This window comes from Dermacentor variabilis, chromosome 9 (genome assembly GCF_050947875.1).
Source record: "Dermacentor variabilis isolate Ectoservices chromosome 9, ASM5094787v1, whole genome shotgun sequence".
NCBI classification, from domain to species: domain Eukaryota; kingdom Metazoa; phylum Arthropoda; class Arachnida; order Ixodida; family Ixodidae; genus Dermacentor; species Dermacentor variabilis.
Genome location: NC_134576.1, coordinates 80,473,613 through 80,495,853, shown reverse-complemented (window position 1 = coordinate 80,495,853; position 22,241 = coordinate 80,473,613). Strand labels below are relative to the sequence as shown.

At 46.4% G+C, this 22,241-nt stretch overlaps 1 protein-coding gene across 1 annotated transcript in view; it reads right to left on the bottom strand.

Moving 5' to 3' along the window:
- Nucleotides 1–22,241, bottom strand: part of LOC142558071 (uncharacterized) — a 111,737-nt gene that overhangs the window by 40,517 nt on the left and 48,979 nt on the right. Inside the window, exon 7 of the mRNA XM_075670234.1 lies at nucleotides 3,118–3,258. Coding sequence (XP_075526349.1) covers nucleotides 3,118–3,258 — 141 coding nt within the window. The remainder of the gene's footprint in view (nucleotides 1–3,117; nucleotides 3,259–22,241) is intronic.

Here is a 22,241-nt window from a genome sequence, read left to right as displayed (position 1 = left end):
TTTTGTGATTAACTGCTCTCTTGTGCCTGATTTGAAAGGGCTACTCGACGTCTTCTAGGTTGCTTCCACCGTCCGAGGAGCGACTATAAAACCACCATTCTTGTCTTTATGCATTAATTTCAAGTTATTTTCTTGGAAATACGACACCACCTTGTTTAGTCTGGTATCGTTACAATTGGGCGGACCTTGAGAAATAGATTGCCATATACAGTCCACGCCGGCTAGTAGCCGTCTATCGCGATCCTTATTGGCTCTCGTAAACCAGTCTTGGCTCGGGCCTACCAACTCATAGGTTATTTTGTGATTAACCGCTCTCTTGTGCCTGCTTTTAAAGGGCTACTCGACGTCTTCTAGGATGCTTGCACCGTCCGAGGAGCGACTATAAGACCACCATCCTTGTCTTTATGCATTAATTTAAGTTATTTTCTTGGAAATACGACACCACCTTGTTTAGTCTGGTATCGTTACAATTGGGCGGACCTTGAGAAATAGATTGCCATATACAGTCCACGCCGGCCAGTAGCCGTCTATCGCGATCCTTATTGGCCTTCGTAAACCGGTCTCGGCTCGGGCCTACCCACTCGTTTAGGGTATTTTTGGATTAACCGCTCTCTTATGCCTGATTTGAAATAGCTGATCGATGTCCTCTAGGTAGCTTGCGCCGTCCGAGGAGCGACTATAAAACCACCATGCTTGTCTTTCTGCGTTCTAGGAAGAACGACACTACCTTGTTTATTCTGTTATCATTATGTTTGGTCGGATTATCATTATGTTTGGTCGGACCTTGCGAAATACATGGCCATATACAGTCTACGCCGGCCAGCAGGCGTCAATCACCATCGTGATTGGCTTTCGCACACAGGTCTCAGCTCGGGCCTACCAACTCGTTTTGGGTATTTTTGGATGAGCCGCGCGCTTAGGCATGATATGAAAGAGCTGCTCGACGTCCTATAGTGTTTGCGCCGTCCGAGGAGCGACTACAAAACCAAGATTCTTGTCTTTCTCCATTAATTGCAAGTTATTTACGACAGGTACCGCCTTGTTTACTCTGTTATCGTTACGTTTGGTCGGACGCTGCGAAATATATTGGTATATACAGTCCACGCCGCCCAGTAGGCGTCTATCGCGATCCTGAATGGCTTTCACTCACAGGTCTCGGCTCGGGCCCACGAACTCGTTTAGGTTATTTTTGGATGAACCGCGCTTATCGGCCCCCAATGATACAGCTGCTCGACGTCCTCTTGGATGCTTTCGCCCTCCGTTGATTTTTATTTCTCTCGCATGGCTCATGTAACATGATCAAAACACTCCTGCTTCGGTGAGCTAGGCTACGTGTTGCTTCGGAATGTTAAGCTTGAGAACAGCATGCCAAGCTAGAAAAGCTCGTAGCGGGCCACCCATAGCCTTGTGAAAAATCAGCCTGATGCCGCAATCCTGCCTTGACAATTATGCAGGTTTGCAATATATAATCCCATCACGTTTATTATGGCCAAATAGGGCACTTAGTCCTTGCAGGGTGATGCCCTTTTGGATGCAGAAGGCATGTCCCTTGCACGGCAAATGAAGTGCACGAAACTTGCTGATGTGCTAGTTGCTAACACATCATAGGTAATTACAAGACCGCAAGTAGGCACACGAGTGATGTTTGAACGAACGAATACGAGAGCGCGCAGTAAGAAAGAAAGGAGATGATCAAGCGCAGCTGGCTCCCCGTAATGACAGTCCCTGCGGAAATGTCATTTTGTATTCGAGGCTCTGAACAACATACATATTCAGTCTGTGATATTGATTAAATGATGTTTAGAGCGCCGCTCTCCCGGGCCTATTCCTGCATTGAATGTCGATGAAAGCCGACACGGAGCCCAGGGTAGATGAAAAAGGAGCACGCGAAGTGGGAAGTGGAGGAGGAGGCTACAAGGAAAGCATCCAGCGGCAACTGGAAGATCTGAAGTGGAGGAGTGGACGGGAACAGGCATGCGCATGCGCTGAGTTGCCGGTGGCCACGGCATCAACCGCCGCTTGGACGACCTCATCTGTGCTTCCGTGGGAGGGCCACGGTGGCGTGAGGTGGGTATGGCAACGCCCGTCCACGGTGCCGGCAGCTGAGTTCAGTCCGCGGTGCCATCGTGATTCACGTATTACTTCTCCTGCGACGGGGGATGGCGAGCGGCGAAAAGCAAGGCTCGATATGACGGAGTGTCATCAGCGCTAATACTGGTGGCATGACTTTCCCGCGACGACGTACCTCTCTGGTGATTCGTGGAACGAAAGCTTGAGAAGAAAGCGTCGTGCCACGCAACACGGGCTGTTCGGCAATGATGGCTACAACAGGGCACCAGAGTAGCGCGCGCTATCTGTTCTCTTCCTATTGTTGATACGCGAAATAAAAACACACAGAGCTGCCCTTAAATTTCGCATTACGGAGAACCGTACTCGTCGGTGAATTTTTTTCGCACGTTCTTAACTGCCTATATAAATGTGGGAGAGGATGCAGTTTGTGGAGCTCCTTTCCAGTTTGTGTATGTGGGTGTTGCATGGTAACGAGTGTGCATATTTGCGCTCATAATGATCACGGAAAATTAGGTGTGATCATTCGGGTCTCGCTCCTGATGTACGTTTTTAAGCTGTACTGTATTGCCCACTGTATTTTACATATCGTTTCTTATATTGATATCTCTTAACTGCCGCCATAGCTTTCTTTGTGCAGCAATATTGACATCTGGTCGTTGGGCACTCAATTATTATTGATGGAATGAGGGATATAACTTTTTATTAAATGATAGTATAAATTTTGCACTAGCCATTGTTTCTATAGAAACTCGCCGTGCGTAATCGCGTTTTCTGTATTGTGTTGTGCGATTCTTGCTCGTTTTGTTTCGTCTGCCGGGCACTTCTTTATGGACGCCTTGTCAATGAGAACATCATTCGTAAAAACCTACTTGCGTGTCCCTAAAAAAAGGTCTGGTAGCTTCTCAGCTAACAGTCAATAATATCTGCTTTGTTTTATTCACGTGCCACGATCCGCCGCTCATAATTACGTGGTCCATGCTGTACGGGCAACCTGTCTATAAAGACTGGCAATATTTCGACGCTATAACGCAATTCTAAAACTCTTACCATCATGAACAGTGTAGAGTCCGTCCAGGCACTGCATTCGTCTTGCTCTGCTTTATCCTGCGAACTAGTTTGCCATATTGCAGCAGAGAAAGTTAAAGCAATGGCTATGCGAACTTGCCTATTGATGGAATTTGCGAGGGCCTGCAAGTGAGAAAACAAAGAATGACAACAGTATTTTTAAAAGTAAATGCAGCCTCGGCAAAGTGTCCTGCATTTTTTTGCCTAAGGTGCGAAGTGTATCAATCACGTTCCTGAAATTATTAATGGGGTTTATGTGCCTGAACCACAAATTGATCATGAGGTGCGCTGTAGTGGGAATTGTGCTGAAAATATCCCTTGAAGTGGCGTCAATGCCCACATATAGGCAGACAGGAACACTAGAGGAACTCATGCCGTGCCCGTAATGCACGGGACGCCGGCGTTTGTGCCGCTCGGCCCCAGGGATTTTATCCCGCAAGCTCGTACTCTGCAGCGCAACAGTACAGCGGCTAAGGCACATAGGTGGATCAAGGCAGTTCCTTATCTGGGATATAGTTACTTGTGGCTAAATAGGATGAAGTTTTGGTAACATTTTCAGAAGAGTCAACAAACAAGTCATTTCTTTGGAACCAATTTGATATCCTGTGGCATCAGCTGGCTCCTCAAGAGTACACTGAGAGAACAAATTCGCAACACACAGAGCGTCGTCCTTCTTCACTATACGGTGGCCCTTTGTGACTTCACAACACATGCACAGACACCATTACTGCCAGATTTCATATATGCCTTAACATTTTCCGATATTGTAATAAACGCTTCAGGAAGAATATCCCCATTCTACCTATTCAGCGATCCGCAGCTTTTGCAATGTTTGTATGGAATTCCGCATCTGAGGCAACAATTGATCCGCTGTATACCGGTTTAAGAAAACGTCAAACAAAAGAGGCGCCCTTACGTTGTCTTGCGCATGGAACGAAATGGTGATGCTCGGCAAAGTTCTCATCTTTCCTTTTGTCCTAACTGCGAGGTGACATGCACGATGTGTCATGCTGCGGCAACGAGACGAAAACCGAAAAAACGGATGGCCTAGGGAAATTTTCTACTTTTCGAAACGCTCTGTGAGGAGCAGCAGTGCTTGTGTTATATTTGTGGTGAATGTGGGGAAGTTCATAAGCACCGTTTTAACCAGCGACGACGGCATTAAGAAGATGTATAAGATCGCTAATGTCGACAATATTCATCTGGCAATGTTCTTGTGCGCCGCGGCGCCTGCTCCCCTGAAGGTTAAAACCAGGTCCGGTTCTTCGATTTTGAGTATCGTGATAACTGTTTGCACTACCGAAATGCACCAGACTCGGTTTACTACTTGTTTGATAATTCTAATATTCAATTATAACGTGCAGAAGTCACAAAATAATTTCATGCAAGTCAGCTCTCAAGGACACATACAATCCCTGAAGTATCAGCTTGAGGCACTGGAGAAGCGCCGAATTCGCACCCCACAACCAAACTATGACATACCGGAATAAAACATAATTCAATTGGTAGTCAAACAGGTGGCGCCATTTAATGTAAAACGCACAATACCACAGCGCTTCAATATGGCTTCAGAGATTGCGCGCGCTGGCAGGTTTGCTTCTGGCCGTCCTGTTCCGTTTGCTCCCCAGCAAACAAATCAAATGCGCTGAGCGTTCTCGCCTGCTGCCAGAGGGCACTGTTAACCAACGAAAAGTCGGTTAACAGAGCCAGGACCCACATTCATTAGAAGCTTGCAAGAGAAGTGGGCTGGCGACTTGCTGGTCGCGCTGTTGCTTTTTTAGGGGGCCCACGGGTGCTCAGGAGGCCACAGTAGGTAGTAATGAAGAAGGTCCCCTAAGGGAACCTCAGTTTAGCATCGCCGTCAATAACAAAAAAGGAGGAAAGCAAGAAAGAGAGCTCGCCATGCAATCGGCTACATAAACATGCAGTGCGGCAGATGAAATGAAAAGTTGGCAGAAATTGAGGAGCAGTCAAATAGGGAACCAATAGGGGTGTATACGGTTACAGAAACGCACCTTAGAGACTCGAAGTGCCGCCAGTGATTGAGAATTATGTTTGGGAAGAGTGCAACACAACTAAGTCGGGAAGAGGGAGGGGGAGTCGGAATGCTCATCCATCAGGAAGCCAAATGGAAAATAGCAAATTCAAAATGTCAAGAGCATCGTTGGTTATCGGTACAATGAGGGCGAAAAAAACTGGGCTGTGCGTTACGTATTTGTGGGCCCCAAATAATTGCACATAAAAGAATAATAAGTTAGTGGAATGCATAAGCGCTGATATTAAGGGTTTCGGGAATGGTGCTGAAGTCCTATTAAGTGACATCAATGCCCACATATAGGCAGACTGCAACGACCTGTCCAACGACATCACAGTCGTCACGTGCTCATCCAACTTTGCCAACAATGTTACCAGTGATGTTTGGTTGTGTTAACACTTGCTCACCAAAATATATGTACCCACCCCTTATGTAATACCCCTCGTGGGTATTTAAGGTAATGAAATGAAATGGAATAGGATTTAGATGGCTATACCAACAACAACGCAAAGTCAATGCTAGGCATTTGTGAGCAACGTAACCGCGTTATCGTGAATACAGGAATATCAACAAGGGACTGAGGCTGTGGTGCCCTTTATCCCCACTGCTGTTTATCATGTACAGGGTGAGGTTGAAGTGTGAAGGGCAGATCACGTGGGAAGTGGGAAACCGGCAATCAACCAATAATTGCTGTCTGATGAGAGAAGGAATGCATGATAAGATGAGAGAAATGGTCATTGATGAGGAAGAGTATAGCAGCTCAGGGAGTGACCATAAACGCATCATTTTGAATATGGGATACGTAGTTGTGAAAAAGAGCAAGGAGTGCAAAATATCCACTCCAAATTTAAACGCTTAATAAATAATATAGTCATAAGAGTCGAGGAAGAACTTGGCAAAGGGCCAAATAAAGAGTGGGAATATAGTGACCTTCTAAGGGTAATAACGGCAGAAATACGCAAAGAGAACCAACGTGTTCTTTGGAAAAGAAAAAAGAAACCAAACAGCTGGTAGAACAGGGAGATACGAAAAGCGATCGCCGAACGACCGAAAGCATCCCGAGAGCGCAGGCCGGCAAAGAAGGCGCAGTTGCCGCAGGATGAAGTAACCAGTTAATGGTAAATATACCGGGACAAGAAGTGGGTAGTTCAAATACTGGTGCAAGCAAAGATAGAAGCTGAAAATGAACGTTCGTTCTCAGAAAAACGTGAGAAAAAGAAAGCCGCACCTAGAATATTTTGGAACCACATAAAATCGTTAGGCAGGAAGCCATAACGATAAAACAACGTATCCTAGACAAAGATTGAAACAATAGAAGAAGAAGCGGCAATAAACTAAATCCGAAAAATAACAGCCGAATCTTTCTAAGGCAATGACGAGGTTGCATTTCAAGAAAAAAGGAGCATGAAAGAGACCCAGGTGGAAAAGAAGCTGGTGCTGACAAATTCCAACTGGAAGAAAGCCGAAGAGAAAATTCTTAAGCGCACACCTACAAGGCTAGACGAGGTTCCCGTTAGGCTCATAAGTGAACTAGGGCCAAAAAGTAAGGAAGCTTAATTTATGAAGGTAAGGGGAAAAAAGATAGAATTCACTCGTATAGACCGTTGCCCATTACATCGGCAATATACAGGCTAGCAATGCAGGCAATAAAATTGAAGCTTCAAGCATGGGCAGAGAATAATAGCATTTTGGGAGAACTTCAGAATGGCTTCAGTATAGGTAGGCGTTTACATGATAACTTATTTGTTCTTACTCAGGGTATTGAAATATCAAATGTAGAAAGCAGACTGTTATATGTGGCCTTTTTAGACATTACAGGAGCCTATGGCAACGTAGACCACAAGATATTGTGGAGTATTCATGGAGGTGAAGGCTTAGGTGACGATTCTCTACAGCTTTTGAGAGATTTACCTAGAAAATACCATTTCCGTTTAATGGGAGCGGATGAGGAGCGAAGACAAAGTTGATATCAACAAAGGACTGAGGCAGGGGTGCCCTTTATCCCCACTGCAGTTTATGATGTACATGATGAGGATGGAGAGGCCACTACATTTGGTTTAATCTCTCATACACACAAGCGGGTACAGTAGTAGAGCAGCAGCTTCCAGGTTTTGTTTTATGCAGACGACATTGTGTAGCTAGCTAACAAGGAAAGTGATTTGCAAGGTCTGGCTAATATCTGTGGACAGGAAGGCAACAATTTAGGTTTGCACGGTATTCAATGAAAACAGTGAACAGACAGTGGCAATACAGGGCCAGGAAATACCTTGGGTATATGGATAAATGAAGGCAATAGATATATGGAAACACAGGAAACAATAATGCCATAATGAATCACAGAGCTATATGGGGATACAATAGATACGAGGTGCTCCGAGGTATAGGGAAAGGTGTAATGGTTCCAGGACTTACTTTTGAAAATGCGGATGTTTGCTTTAAATCAGGGGTATAATCATGATTCGATGGGAACCAAAGGTCAGTGGGACGCGTCGCATTGGGCGCTCACAAGAAGACTACAAATGAAGCTGCGCAGGGCGATATGGCCTGGACTAGTTTTGAAGTGAGGGAAGCTTGCAGTAAAATTCAGTACCTGTACAGGAAGAACATTGATTCAGAGTGGCGGAAAAGAACTAGGAAGCTTGCCACCAAGTGTGTGACCTGTAGGCTGGGCAACACAGCAACAAAGAACATCAAGTGAAAGTCGGAGAGGCTGAAATAATCTCATGGGTGGCGGCAATGGAAAAGAAAACTGCCACGAGTTGCTACCTAAGAGGAAAAAAACTAAATCAGCAAAGAAACAATGATAACTCAAAGGAATGCTCATCATTATTCGAAGCGAGATCGCGTTGCCTTAGAACACGCACCCATAAAGCGAGATATAAGAAGGAAGAAGAAGCATGTGCTTGCTGTGGTGAAGCTAGGGAAATTATGGAGCGTGTTTTATTAGCATGTGAAGACGTCTGCGCAGCGGTCGATTTAGGCACCGCTGGCATTCTTGAAGCCCTTAAGTTCAGCGAGAGCAGTGGAAAAGTAAACATGTCCACAATAGGGATTAGTAAGAGGCGATAAGAGGATTGGTGGAAGAAAAGTAGGGAGAAGACAAAAAAAATGGAAACGTACAAAAGTTCAGGAAGTTCGCAATAGGGGATCAGAAAATATGGTTGTGGGAGTTCATAGTGCTTTTTATTTAAATTGTAGGGCGTTTGGCAGTATAATAGCAAGAGCTTGGTGGCGCAACCCACGGCCCCGTTCCAAAGGGGACGCTCACAACATTCATCCATCCATCCCCTCCATCCAGTTTAAAGGTGAGGGAAGCTCACTTCAAAAATTGATTATGAAGAACGACAGAGGAACATGCCAGAAGTAAATGGGCTGGGATATCGTTGAGGTATTTGTACGGGGAAAATATCGATTTACAGTAGAGGAAAATTAGTAGGAAGCTTACCAGCAATATGTAGGGTGAGCAACACAGCAACAAATAACGTCAAGCGGAAGTGAAGAGAGGCTCATGGGTGGCGCCAATGGCAAAGTACCTGCCATGAGCCACTACTTTAAAGGAAATAATGAAATGAGGAAAAAATAAGATAAATCAATGGGAAGCTCATTACTTTTCGGAGCGAGACTAGGATGCCTGAGAACATGGAACATAGAACAAGGAGCATGTGGTTGCTGCGGTAAAGCTAGCGAAACGACAGAGAATGTTATTAGAATGTGTAGATGTCTGCCCAGCGGTTGATTTAGGCACCACTGGCCTCGTTGAAGCAGATACCATGTTAGACAATCTACACAATTTTGTCTGGTGCATTTTAAGTCCGCGCAGAAAGAACTGCTCAGAAGCTCACGACCCGTCAGAAGAGCTGTACGAAACGCTGAAAAAAAGATTTCGTTTTCAGTCTATGGCTGACCAGTACTGAAAGCGAGATGTCCAGTGTAATATGTGTTTGAAAATAAAACGACATACTCTCCTCTCCGAATTTTTGTACCTGATGCATAGCATGTATTTTTTTATGGGCTCGGCTGAGCGCGTTGCTCACGTAAGTTGCGCAAAAATTTTCAAAGATAAAATAATGAACGACATAGCCAACCTATTGCTTATAATTACCAAGCGAATATAAGAAGTCTTGTACGAGTGAATGGAGCAGTGATTGCTCAGTCTTCTATGGCGGTGATTGTGCCTGAGGAGACAATCTATGTATAGAAGCAATTGTATTCTAGAACTCCTTGAGGTACTTAACATGGAGCGCCTCAAGCTAGGCCATAAGCTTGCAAGAACACATTTAAAAATCTTGAGAGAAATTCATACGATTATGCAGCAAGCCAAAGGTAAATCGGTCAAATGAAGATGAGCTACAGGAAGTATTTCCTTGTGCAGTGAGCACTGTATGCGAGTGCTCCTATTTAAGATAATTGTTATAAAAGGACTGCATTGTACGGCACACGAATTTGTTTCCAGTACGCGAAGCTTGCTCTCAATAACTTACAGCAGATGCTCTTTGAACTTATGCGCAAATACAGAATTCAGAAGACGATTAGCAAAACGAGAACAGGCAGGAGCAGGAGCCAACATTTTGACAAGGCGACATGACCCTGAAAAACACAAGTTCCCTTCTAGAAACGTTGGCTCCCGGTCCTGCCTTGTTCTCGCTTTGTTCATCATCTTGAATTTCCACCTCCCGCCGTCCCCGTATTTTCCTTAAGCATAGAGAGCAAGCTTGGCACGCATAAGTGGGGAAGAAATGCAGAAATGCTTATTTTTACGAGCCTTAATAATCAAAGCCATGGGGTGGTGTGTTCTCGCCCTTCAGGGATATGGACACATGAAGCGCGTAAAGCACACTTTTCTCCTTGGCTTCACACTTGTACGAAACGCTTAAAAAAAGACTTCCTTTTCAGTCCTCCTCTCCGAATTTTTATACCTGATGCATAGCATGTACTTGTTTTGAAAATATAGCGCCGAAAATTGAAATGTGTTTCTGATACATCGAGATCAATAAATTATCAGCCACATTTTTTAACAAGACAGTCAGATGGTGTGTGTTGATAAAGACACATGTATTATTGGAATTATTTCTGGACTTGGCTGAGCGCGTTGCTGACGAAACCGATAATGGAAATAGAAGCACACAAACCAATTTTATGAAAAAGCTAAATCACTCACTAAGTTTGGGGAAATTTAATTGTGAGGGGCCTAAGGCACGCAAATTTTTCAATCTCTGTCAACCACGGTAAGAAGTATTTCACTGATTTTCGAGCAGTTTATCCGCGTTATATAAAACGCCCAAACAGTTTCTCACCACTCTATTGTTGACGACTATTAAAAATCTGAGCTTTCAAGGGTAAATATGTGCTTTGAAAATAATTACTGCGTACTCCCTTTCTCCGAGAGTTTCTATATCTTACACATAGCATGTAGTTGCGGTTCCCCAGTCTACTTGGAGAACTATACAAGGCAGAGTCCTATTTTACTGAATTAGGAAGCATGCTTAGCGTGATAAACGGTGAATGCTTCATCTCTGGAGCCTGATTGGAGCGTTTGCAGAATGTTACTTCAGTCATGCAAGAGTGACCCCCCTCCCCTATGCTACGGTTATTCGCTATATTTTCCAAATTCCTAAACCAGATATACAACGGTGCTACTGGCACTAATATTTATAGTTTGTGTGCGTGTGTGCGTGTGTGCGTGTGTGTGCTCATGTGTGCGCGCGCGTGTGTGTGTGCATGTGCGTGCGCGCGTGTGTGTGCATGTGCGCGCGCGCTTGTGTGTGTGTGTGTGTGTGTGTGTGTGTGTGTGTGTGTGTGTGTGTGTGTGTGTGTGTGTGTGTGTGTGTGAGCAACGTGGAGGCAGTCCTGCGGTTTCCCACGCCATCACGCCATAAAACATTGCAACGCTTTCTCGGCATCGTCAATCTTCACCGCCGATACATCGCCCTCTTCAGTGAAATTGCTCATCCACCGACACACCTACTCAGCAACGACACCACCTGGAACTGGGACCCTGACTTGGAAGTACCCATCCTTCCCATCTACGATACCGCCAAACCTTGTGCGATATACTGCGATGCGTCCAACAAAGGTATCGGCGTCGTCTTCAAGGCTGACGAAGGTCGAGAGCATCCAGTTGCATACCGTTAACGCAAGCTGCTAAAACATGCTAAACGTTGATGATAAACATCGATGACGCCATTACAGAACTTGAATGTTCAGCAGTTACTGATGCCATCGATAAATGGCATTGGTGTTTACATAGAAAACCTTCGACTGTGTTCACCTATCACGCGACATTGCAGTGGCTTAAAAACATCAAAAATCATTGAGGTCGTCTGTTCCAATGTTCCTTGAAGCTCTCCATGTACGACGTAAACATCAAGCATCAAGACAGACTGCTTCATGCGAGGGCTGGAAGTAATAGCTGCGTTCTTGCCTTGACTGGTGTGAATAGTACCATAATCTGAGTTGATGTGGCTTGGAGTCATGGATTTTCTATCACTAGACAATGGCGCAGCGGATGTAGCTTCATTACGTGCTTCCAGTGATGGCTCTGTCTCAGCAAAATTGAGTTTTCACGCGAGTTCGAGGTAATGAACTTCATAGAAGAATCGCGAGACTTGAAGCTAGGCGGCGGCCTGCACGTACAAGAAGTACTGAATGAATTCGACGCTTCAACGATGACAGCTGTCTGATGGCATGATGAAAACGTGCATAACGGCAATTTCTGGTGGTGAAGAAACCTGGTAGAAGGTTTGGTAGAAGGAGAGGAAGACGCTGTCTGAAAGGAGAGGAAGAACGCCTTTGATATACCTCAGTGAACGGAGGCTTCACTTTGTCCACTGTGCGTGGTGGACTCATGTTAGGCGTGTGCTTCTGCTTCGTATTTTCGGAATTATCATTACATGGGTATGTTGACGATCTAGCCATACGCGACTTTGGTTGGTAGTGATGATGATTGCTATGTGTATATTGTGGGTAACTGCGGTGATCCAGTAGCAGGGTCTCCAGCTGTTGGATAATGGGGAGTCTCGAGCATATACTTTAAATCGACTGTTCATCTCTTCCTTGATTTTCTCTCACGATCCGTTGTTTTCAAAAAAATTGCGTGAGGTAGGAGCGAAATGCCTCAGCGGTAACGTATTCAATGAAGTTCGCGACCATATCCTGTTCCAAATATGAAGACAGTGCTCGAGGAGGCGAGCACTGTCTTCACAAGGAAGACAATGCGTGAGCAGTATACATTGGAGTGTACATTGGAGACAATCAGCAGTGTACATTTGGAGACCAAACCACTTCGCAACACACAATCCTTCCGCGTACAACACCCTTAAGAACCGCTGTCGTTGCAGAAACGTCGCAAGTCCTGAGCGTCGCACCCTGTCAAATAACAGTGGCACCCATTCGTCATGTTACTGTAGCGGACTCAGAAATCTTCTCTGAAGCCTCGTACAATGCTTTTGCCACAAAACAAGCCTCCCAAATGTTCGCAGCGTACCAGCTACCCACATTTCCACGTCAAGTTGCGAAACGAGTCAAACACATTCTTATGGAAATGCCACCTGAGCAACTCTTGCAGAAACATCATAAAGATCCACATAAGCTCCATCAGCAGCTTCACTTACCACGACGGCAACTTCAGCGCAGGCGACGAGGAAGAGCATCGGAAAAAACACGGATACGACAAGGAACACATGAACTTGCTAGCCAACCATCAGAAACGAGATGATCCACGCGCCTACGGTGTATCTCATATGAACGCATTTGCTATCACTAGACAATGGCGCAGCGCATGAAAGGATGCAACATGCATCCTTTCATCCGCGCTAGCTTCAAGAGCAGCCACCGCTCCTGCTACTTCAAAGCGCTTGAACTGTACCCAGGTGTGTCAAGAGCTCAATGTGCATGACAATCACTGCCCGCGAGTTACGTCGCATTAGACGTAGTCCGGATCGCAACAATCAGGCCCGTCCCCCAGAGTTATGCTGGACGTCACTGGACTGCGATAGTTTACTCTGATCATTAATTAGTATCCGGAGTTAAATCGGGATAGTAGACGAACTGCGCATTTGGATATTTGGTTATTTTGTACTCTCCCATTGCTCCCTCTTGTTTTGCTTGCTGCGCGTGCTCTTTTGGGGGGAGGTCGAATGTGTAACGGAGGACAGAAGGACGCTGTCTGAAAGGAGAGGAAGACCTGCTCCGGCAGGTCTGGCATGGCCGCATGAGAACTGGACTCAGCGAGAGGCGATGGCGAGTCTTCGAGGAATGTACCGCTGAGAAGGAATAACCAAAGCTTCTCTATCGACGGTGATAATGCGTTCTTCGCATGATGGGATAATAAAATCCGCTGCTGCAATGAGGTTGGGATGCCGGATATCGAGAACTGGAGAAGTGTTGGTGTCGTTCACGCGAATCCTTGATTTATGAGCGGTACAATGTCCAGCAGGATAAATGGGCACGTCATCGGCGCCATATACAACCGGACCAACATACTCCGTTTCTACTTTTCACAGACGGAACCAGGGTTCGCGATTATTAAGTGAAATAGCGGCTCCTTTATCTGGCAAATGTGTCGACGGAAACACTTTCCGCACAAAGTGAGAGTACATTTGCAGGGCGAGCAAGCAGAATTATGACAGTCCTATACGACGCAGTTTCTCCTCCAAAAACTGCAGCTTCTTGTTTTCCGAGCAGATGTCTAAGACATGGGAATCAGTATGCAAGGACAATGAGGAACGGCGGTTAGGTGAAGCAGGGCGACGTCGGGGCGAGCGGGAAGCCCGAGACATGTCTTCAGAACGTGAGGGAGAGCGACTAGAAGGCGTTTGTGGAGGGCTCTAGAACGTAGGAATCTAGCTGTCCTTTCTCGTTCAAAGGTAGCGTAGCCTCGCTTTTCACCTTGCTGACCCTTGAGAACGCAGACGCTGTTAAGGACATGTTTCTATAGGTTTCTGGCTTTCCCCTAGACTTTGCCCGATGCCTGGGCCGAACAACCTGCCATCGTGGTGCATTGAACCTGGAAACAGCGCCAGTGCTCCGTCTGCCTTGGTCCAGCACATCACCGATGGCATCACCTGATGTGCTTTATTTAGACGACTGGTCATCGTACGCGCCTTTTAGTGGCCGTAGGCAGGCAGCAAGAATGCCGATTCCTTTTCCTAACCCAGGTCGGTACTTCATATTCCTTGCATTCTAAACGTTTGTTCAGTCATCGCGGTTTGCTGCTCATCCCCCGCCCAAATGCTTTGTTACTTCTGGTTGCGGATCGCTTTCATCTATCGAAGATGCTATGCTGAAGTACTGGCTGCCATGAACCGTCTCGCGAGTACGTTGAAAGCCCGACCCGTTAAGTTATCTTTTCAATTGAAGAAAAAGTTGGTGAGAAATGGTTGGAAGAACGAGTGTCTGACATCACTACAAAGTTAACCGAGTGCTCTGGAAACCACTCCGAATGTGGACGCGACCCAAATTCACCTCGTTGGTGCTGATGTAGTGCGAAGTGAAAATGCTGCATTGCAATTACGGTTTGGCAACTTTGAAGATCGATCGGGCCGTGAATAGTGAAAGACAAATACTTCAGAAAGCTGAGCTCAGCTTAAATCAGCTTGTTTAAGCTGAGATCAGCTATGGTGGACGCTGGGGCTGCCACTGGGGTTGTCTTGGCCGGGATATTTTTGGTCGTCCCAGGTCAGGAGGCATCTCCATGCTCAGGAGGCAGCTCTTGTAGTTGGCGGCTTGCTCGATCATCCGGGACGATGGTTGTGGGGTCTATGCGGTCCGGGCTTGGATCACGGCTTGTCGGAGGCGTCCGGTGACCTGAGGCAACCTGAGACTGCGATCCTGTAAGGCTCCTCTCCAACGACTGCTCTGATGGTCTCCCGTAGGTCGTCGGTGTCTAGTGGTTGAACTTCGGCATAGTTCATATGGATTTGTATGGAGAGTGCGTCCGGTATACTGTCTGTTCCTAATTTAGAGTTTTCTCAGTGGTTGTGGCTGTGAAGTTAATTCAGAAACTGTCTTGGGCGGTTTCCGTATCAATCCGTCGAAGAGGTCTTGCTTGGCACCCCTCAGAAAACATTTTCACTTCTAGCATGTCGGTTTCAGCATGTCTGAAGAGGCGAATAATCTCCTCCGTAAAGATCGCGATGCTCTCTTTAGGAAGTGGCGCTCGGGCTTCTAGGAGAGCTTCGCCCTTTTCCTTGCGCACGACATTCGTAAAGGTCTGCAAGAAGCCATTCCAATACACGCCCCATGTTGTCAGGGTCGACCAGGTTCTCGTACCACGTTATGGCGGCGTCTTCTAAGGCGAAGTATACATGCCGCAGCTTGTCGTCGCAGTTGCAGATGCTGCACGGGGCGAGTCTGTCGTGAGTCTCCAGCCAGGACTCCGGCTCTTGTCTCGATGATCCATGGAAGGTTGCTGGGTGCCGAGGTGGAGAATGGCGAGAATGGCGGACGCTGGGGCAGCCACTGGGGTTGTCTTGGCCGAGATATTTTTGGTCCTCCCAGGTAGAAGTCCATGCTCAGGAGGCAGCTCTTGCAGTTGGCGGCTTGCTCGATCATCCGGGACGATGTTTGTGGGGTCTTTGCGGTCCGGGCTTGGATCACGGCTTGTCGGAGGCGTCCGGTGGATGAACGAACCAGCACTTCCACCAGATGTCACGTGGTATTGACAGTAAAAAATGCAATCAAACCATGAATGACCAAACTAGAGTTTTAATGGGCGAAGCTATGCCCTCAAAAGCAAATTACACTGAAAGAACAAGGATAGCGGCAAACACAGTCGGCAATGATCGAAAATCTAAGGTGCCGGTCTAGCGCATCGGCTTCTATAAACGAATCATCCAAGGTTTCAGAGTAATCGGTGGTGCCCGCGTGTCTTCAGGAAAGTTCTGCACAATTCGCGTCCCACATGCAATCAGACTAAGCAAGCTTCGGTAACTACAGAACCATCGATAAGAATCGAGAAACATATATTAAGGGTGTGTGAATATTGAAATTTTCGAATACGAATCCAATACGAATAAGGCGAAAAACTGTCTTTCAATATCCAATCGAATATCGAATGTATGTAGTATTATAGAATTGTAAAACTAGGTCACAATAGCTTTATTACCTAATAAATAAATAATATTGCATCTTACAAGGCTGCTTCAGGGTAAAGAATCACTCATTATAGGTGATCCACTCAGGTAATGTCAGGTAATGCTGTTAGTCAGGTAAAACGCCTGTTACAGATTGTCGTGAAGGAAAATTAACTATTCAGCATGTTCAGAAAGTAAGAGCTCTTTATGCACTCTGACAACATTTCCATCGGTAGAAAAGACTGAGGTGGCCGGGGTGGTGGAGTACTCCTGGGCGACTGCACTTAAAACCGCGTATTTGTAGAGGCCAAAGCGGACTGCCACCACTCACAAGGATTCTTGCCCCTTTCCACAAGAGACTTTTCCACATAGTCTGTAACTTCCCTCTCAGGGGCAGATGCCAAATGTCTTTTCTCTTTGTTATTCACTAGGTCGTAAAATGCATTCCATACACTGGATGCCACTAGTGGGAACGAAGTCTAAGCTGGCATGGCAGTGTCCCCACTGGGTTCCACGTCAGCTGCCTGGAGCTCCCTTGTCACAAGGTCTTTCAGCCAGATCATCTGACCAGATGCCTGATGAACGGTGGCCTTAAAGCGCGGATCAAGAACATGGCCACTCCGCTAAAGGGGTCTTGATACATTTTACAAGATTGTTAGCAAACCCTGAGTTGCCTTTGCTACCTTCGAGGCATCGGCTTTTATACACGAATAGTCGAACGTTTCAGAGTAATCGGTGGTGCCCACGTGTCTTCGGGAAAGTTCTACACAATTCGCGTCACACATGCAATCAGAATACACAAGCTTCGGTAACAGAACCGTCGATAAGAATCGATGCATTCAAGAAGTAATTGGAATTTGACGGGACATGGAGGGGTGATTTACAGCAGTTAAGATCACAGTTGCATCAAATAAAGGTATCTATGCTCGTCTCCGATGTGGTGAGCTCAAGTGTGATGGACTCGGAATTCTATGAGCCTCGAGAGCACGAGGTACTGACCGTTCCATCTTGTGTCAACATGCCGTCTTTCTACAACTGCCTCTGCAGATCGTTGCCTTTTCTGCGCACTAGGGCTATGTTGTAGTGTCCTACAATCGCTTTCGCCTTCTTGCAGAGTCTGTTGGTTGCCGGAGTACAGGACATCACATCGCTGTTTGTCAGCTGCAGAGTGTGCGCAAATCAGGCTCGCTAGAGCCATGGCAGTCTCCTAGCAGCCGCTCTATTGCGGCCGTTGTCCGTCACGATGTACTTCACGCAATCGATTGGTACCTCCCAGTCGGAGCATAGCTGCTCCAATGAGGCAGCTATGTTCAAAGCAGTGTCACTCTCCGGCAGACGTCGCGTTTTCGAAGTGAACTTTTTCATCTAGAAAGTCACTGTAAGTAGATGACACGTGAGGCTTATAAAGCCCTCGTTTGCACCTGACGTCGAGATATCGCTCGTAAAAGCGAGAGTGCTTGTTCCTTGTTCAAGTGCTTTTCGCAGCTCCTGTCGTACCTTTGCTCTTGTTTCGTCGTACAGGGGCGCGACGACCACACGCGACAGTTTGTTCGAGATGGCAGACTGTAGCACGGTGCAGCTGCTTCTATTAGTGCTTTCAACTCCCGGTTTTCTACAAAGCAGTAAGGAAGAAGATCTAAGGCGACCATTTCTGCCGCTTTCTGGTTAAGTTTTATTTTTCTTCTGTGACAATGGCCGGCTGTCGTATCTTCTGAAGTATATCCTCCAGTGTCGGTTGATTCTTCAGAGGCGCGTTTGCAGCGGCGCCTTTTTTGTACGCTTCCATCAAGAAAGGGTGATGTTTCATGTGATTTAGAAGAGTAGTAGTCGCTCCCGTTAGCACTTGAACTCGTTCGCATGACTTGCACCGAGCTGTTGACGGCGAGAGTCTTCTGCAGCAGCACCAAATACTTTTTCCGGCCTTCTTTCTTGCTCGGTGGCTCGTCTTCTGCAATTGACACTCTTGGAGAACAGGCTAGGTTCGTTCGACGGGCCGACCCTTGAACAAGGCGTGGATTTTAGCCAGTTTACTCAACCGAACTTTCACAATAGCATTCGATAAGCGTTTGGTGGTTACAAGTGTGGTTATGGATTTAACAAAATATTTTCACATATTTCACCAAATTATCCTACATAACTCTAATCTCGCGGCGTATTAGCCGGAACAGTCCAAACAATCGTACTCAAGTAATCTAAGAACATAAATAAACGTATTCAGGACACGAACCTTGCCCCACTGCTCATTCCGATCAATGCGAAGGGAATATTATATGGACATTACACGACTACCTTTACTTGCCCTAATAATGTCGAGGAGATAAAGCTAAAAGCCTCTTTACGTTACGTAGCTTCCTACTGTTGTAGACCATGTGCAACATATATCCGGTAAAAACAATTTCTATTGTGCGTTTATTTTGAAATCTATAACTGCGTACCTTAACAACCGCTTAAAATACAAATTACCGATAAGATTGTCTGGCGTCGTTTTCAACAGCCACCTGAAATTACATCTTCATGCATAATCACTCGATTTATTTTGTAGTCGTGGCCGTCACCACAGCTCGCTCATATGTTTATTTAAGGATTATCCTTTTGCTTTATCACGCCCAATATCAGTCATTTGTCCGATTGCCTATCAGTTTGAGGCAGCACATACCTCACTCACCTCAGCCTTCGTTTTAAGACCTTATAAACTCCACTTTATTTTGTACCATTACTTTGTACCATTGCACATAAAAACGATATTAATAACATTACTAGGGTCGTTGAGATTGATAGGTACCTGCAGTGCGCACGACCTATGGGAATTTCGCAACCATATGCATCAGCAGCAGCAGCAGCCTAGCTACGCCCACTGTAGGGCAAAGGCCTCTCCCACACTTCCCCAAGTACAGCAGTCATGTGCTAATTGTGACCATGGTGTTCCTGCAAACTTAATCTCATCCGTCCATCTAACTTTCTACCGCCCCCTGCAACGCTTCTCTTTTCTTGGAGTCCAGTCCGTAACCCCTAATGGCCATCGGTTATCTTGCCTGCTCATTACAAGCCCTGCCCATGCCCCCCCCCCCCCCACGCATTCCTGTTTCTTGATTTCTACTAAGATGTCATTCACTCGCCTTTGCTCCCTCACCCAATCTGCTCTGGTCTTATCCCCTTAACGTTACACCCATCATTATTATTTCCATAGCTCGTTGCGCAGTCCTCATTTAAGTAGAACTCTTTTCGTAAGCATACAGGTTTCTGCCTCGTAAGTGAGTACTGGTAAGACAGCTTTCCTCTTGAGGAATAATGACAACCTGCGGTCCATGATCTGAGAATGCCTGCCAAACGCACCCCAGCCCATTCTTAGTCTTCTGATTATTTCAGCATCGTGATCCGGATCCGCGGCCCCTACATGCCTTAAGTGATGTATTGTAGTTTTGTGCAGCCTAATTTTTAGACCCACCCATCTGCCTTGCCTGTCCAGGTCAGTGAGCATGCATTGCAATTGGTCCCCTGAGTTACTAAGCAAGGCAATATTATCAGTGAATCGGAAGTTACTAAGCTATTCTCCATCAACTCTTAGCCCCATTTCTTCCCAATCAAGGTCGCTGATTACCTCCCGTAAACGCGCTGTGAATAGCATTGGAGAGATCGTATCTCTCTGCCTGACACGCTTTACTGGGATTTCGGCAACCGTATTAGGCGCCATCGAACTTTGGAATTCTATTCCACATTTCATTAAATCGTTATCCGCAGAAGGTGTATTCAAGAACCACGTCAAGAATTTTTTTAACAAATCTCTTCATTCCATAGTTATTGCGTAGTTAAATGCTATCGCTTGCTTATTACACAAAAGACTGTCTTCCCCAAGTTCTACTAAACAGCGTTTTGGAACTGTTTTTCGGTTTGTTTACCCATTGTCAGTTGGGCTACCGTAACCACTGCTTAGCGTAATTTCTCTTTTTAATTTTTTTTTCATTATAAGAGTCCCCCGGACAGTCAATTACTTCTTGTGCTTACTGGGATACCAAATAGCACCAACTGTGGTCCACTTTACGTTCGCATTCTTTCTGCTGTATTTAAGATCCCAGCACTGCAAACAAAATAGCCTGTATTACGTATCGCGCTACTAAGCACGAAAGAATGGTGTCGATGCCGGAAAAGAACCCTGAGCCGTGGCTTCGCCTGTCACGACCAGGTGCCGACTTTATTTCATCTCGTGCGGACACGCGCTATCCGGTTTCTGCGCGCCGCCCAAGGGGAGTCGCTACCCTAGAGTGGCAGTCCAAACCGGATTGAGGGCCGGCCATGACACTCTAGCACGAGGTCAGTCGGCGATGGGAGGCTTTCCATCGTGATCTCCACGGAAGCGGTCTTTAGGCGGTCTAAGATGACTGTCTCTTCAAGGCCGTTCTGAAGGAAGGTGGAGGTTTTAGGGGTGTGGTTGAGGACGCGAAATAGTCCGTCCTTGTCTAGGGTCCGCAGTGGTTGGGCAGCGTCGCGGCGCACGAAAACGTGTGTTGCAGTAGCCAGGTCGCGGTGTATAAAATTGCATTGTGGTGGGAAGGACGGGATAAAGTGGATAAAGTGGGCCGGAGATGTTTACCACAAACCAGGAGGCGTCGTAGCAATGCTTGTGGCTGGGCTGGTAGCAGCGTTGAGGTAGAGAAGGCAGGAAGGCGTTGCTTGCACTGTGTTGGCGCAATTAGGGCGGGTAGCCATGGCGCCTTTTAGCTGTAGGCGATGCATTTTCACCATGGCGTTGGGGCACCGGTGATGCGCAGTGGTAGGGCAAAGTCTTGTGCCGAGAATGTGCTTAAGGCAAGTAAAGAGCAAGGACTCAAATCGCCGTCCCCGGTCTGTTATCATGGTGCCAGGACAACCAAACCCACGGCAGCAGTGACAGCATTTTGGCAGCAGTGACAGCATCGACTGTACATCTGCTAAACTATTTGCTAGATTTGGTAGATTATTGGTAGATTTGCTACCCGCGAAAGGCCGAAAACCGTATTAGCATCGCTGGTGAAACGGCGTACGATAAAGGTGACGAACGACTGAGCTGGGCAACTATGCAAAGCCGGAGCGTTCCTGTTCATGCGGCGCTGGACACCGGTACCTCGTGACCAACTCGCAGCGTATGAAGGCATAAATGCTCCGGAGAGCCATCATTTGGCAGCAGTGACAGCATCGAGAAATCTGCGAAATCTGCTAAATGGTTCCTGCTTCACATTGCAGGTGAGCATTCTTTTCTTTTCCTTCTTGAAACCTCTCTTGAAGTTTTGCTGTCATTACTGCCCCAGTGTACCACAGTGTGTCTATAGTGTTTACCCGGTTGTGTTAAGGTTTGCAAGTGTGCCTAGTTAACTGTAGAAATGGCTTCTAGCAAGACTGAAGTTCTGTCGGATATTGCTAAAGCCTTGGTTGGAAAGGCGCCAGCTAGCATTAAAGAGGTTTCAAAGGTGCTCGTTGAGATGACCTCTAAATTTGTTAAAGCAATGGGTGACCTAAAGAAGGAGATCAACGAGATTGATGCGACATATAACTTAGTGAAAGCTGAGCTCAATTCTATCAGCCAATCAGTCGGGTACATGAACGAAAACTTTGAAGATTACCGCAAAGGAATAAAAAGCCTTCGACTTGAGCTTACCGAAGTGAAAAACCAGGACCTCTAATGCAAGAAAAAGAACCTAAGGCTAAACAAAGAGCTGCAGGAAACGAAAAGGCAGCTTATTGAGTTAAAGCAGTACAGCAGGCGCAATAACCCTGAATTAAGAGGTATACCAAAGGCTGACAATGAAGACGTCCTCGGAACAATCGCAAAAGTCGCATCGTACTTGTGCATCCAGCTTTCTGGTGGTGACACTGACGTATCTCTTCCGTGTCCCATCGAAGAACAATGCGCCTCCAAACGTAGTTACGAAGCTCACATCCAGATCAGTTCGTGACAAACTTTTGAATGCAGCCAAAAGAAGCGACTGAATACAGCCATGCTGGGTTTTCAGAATAGCGATCCAGTG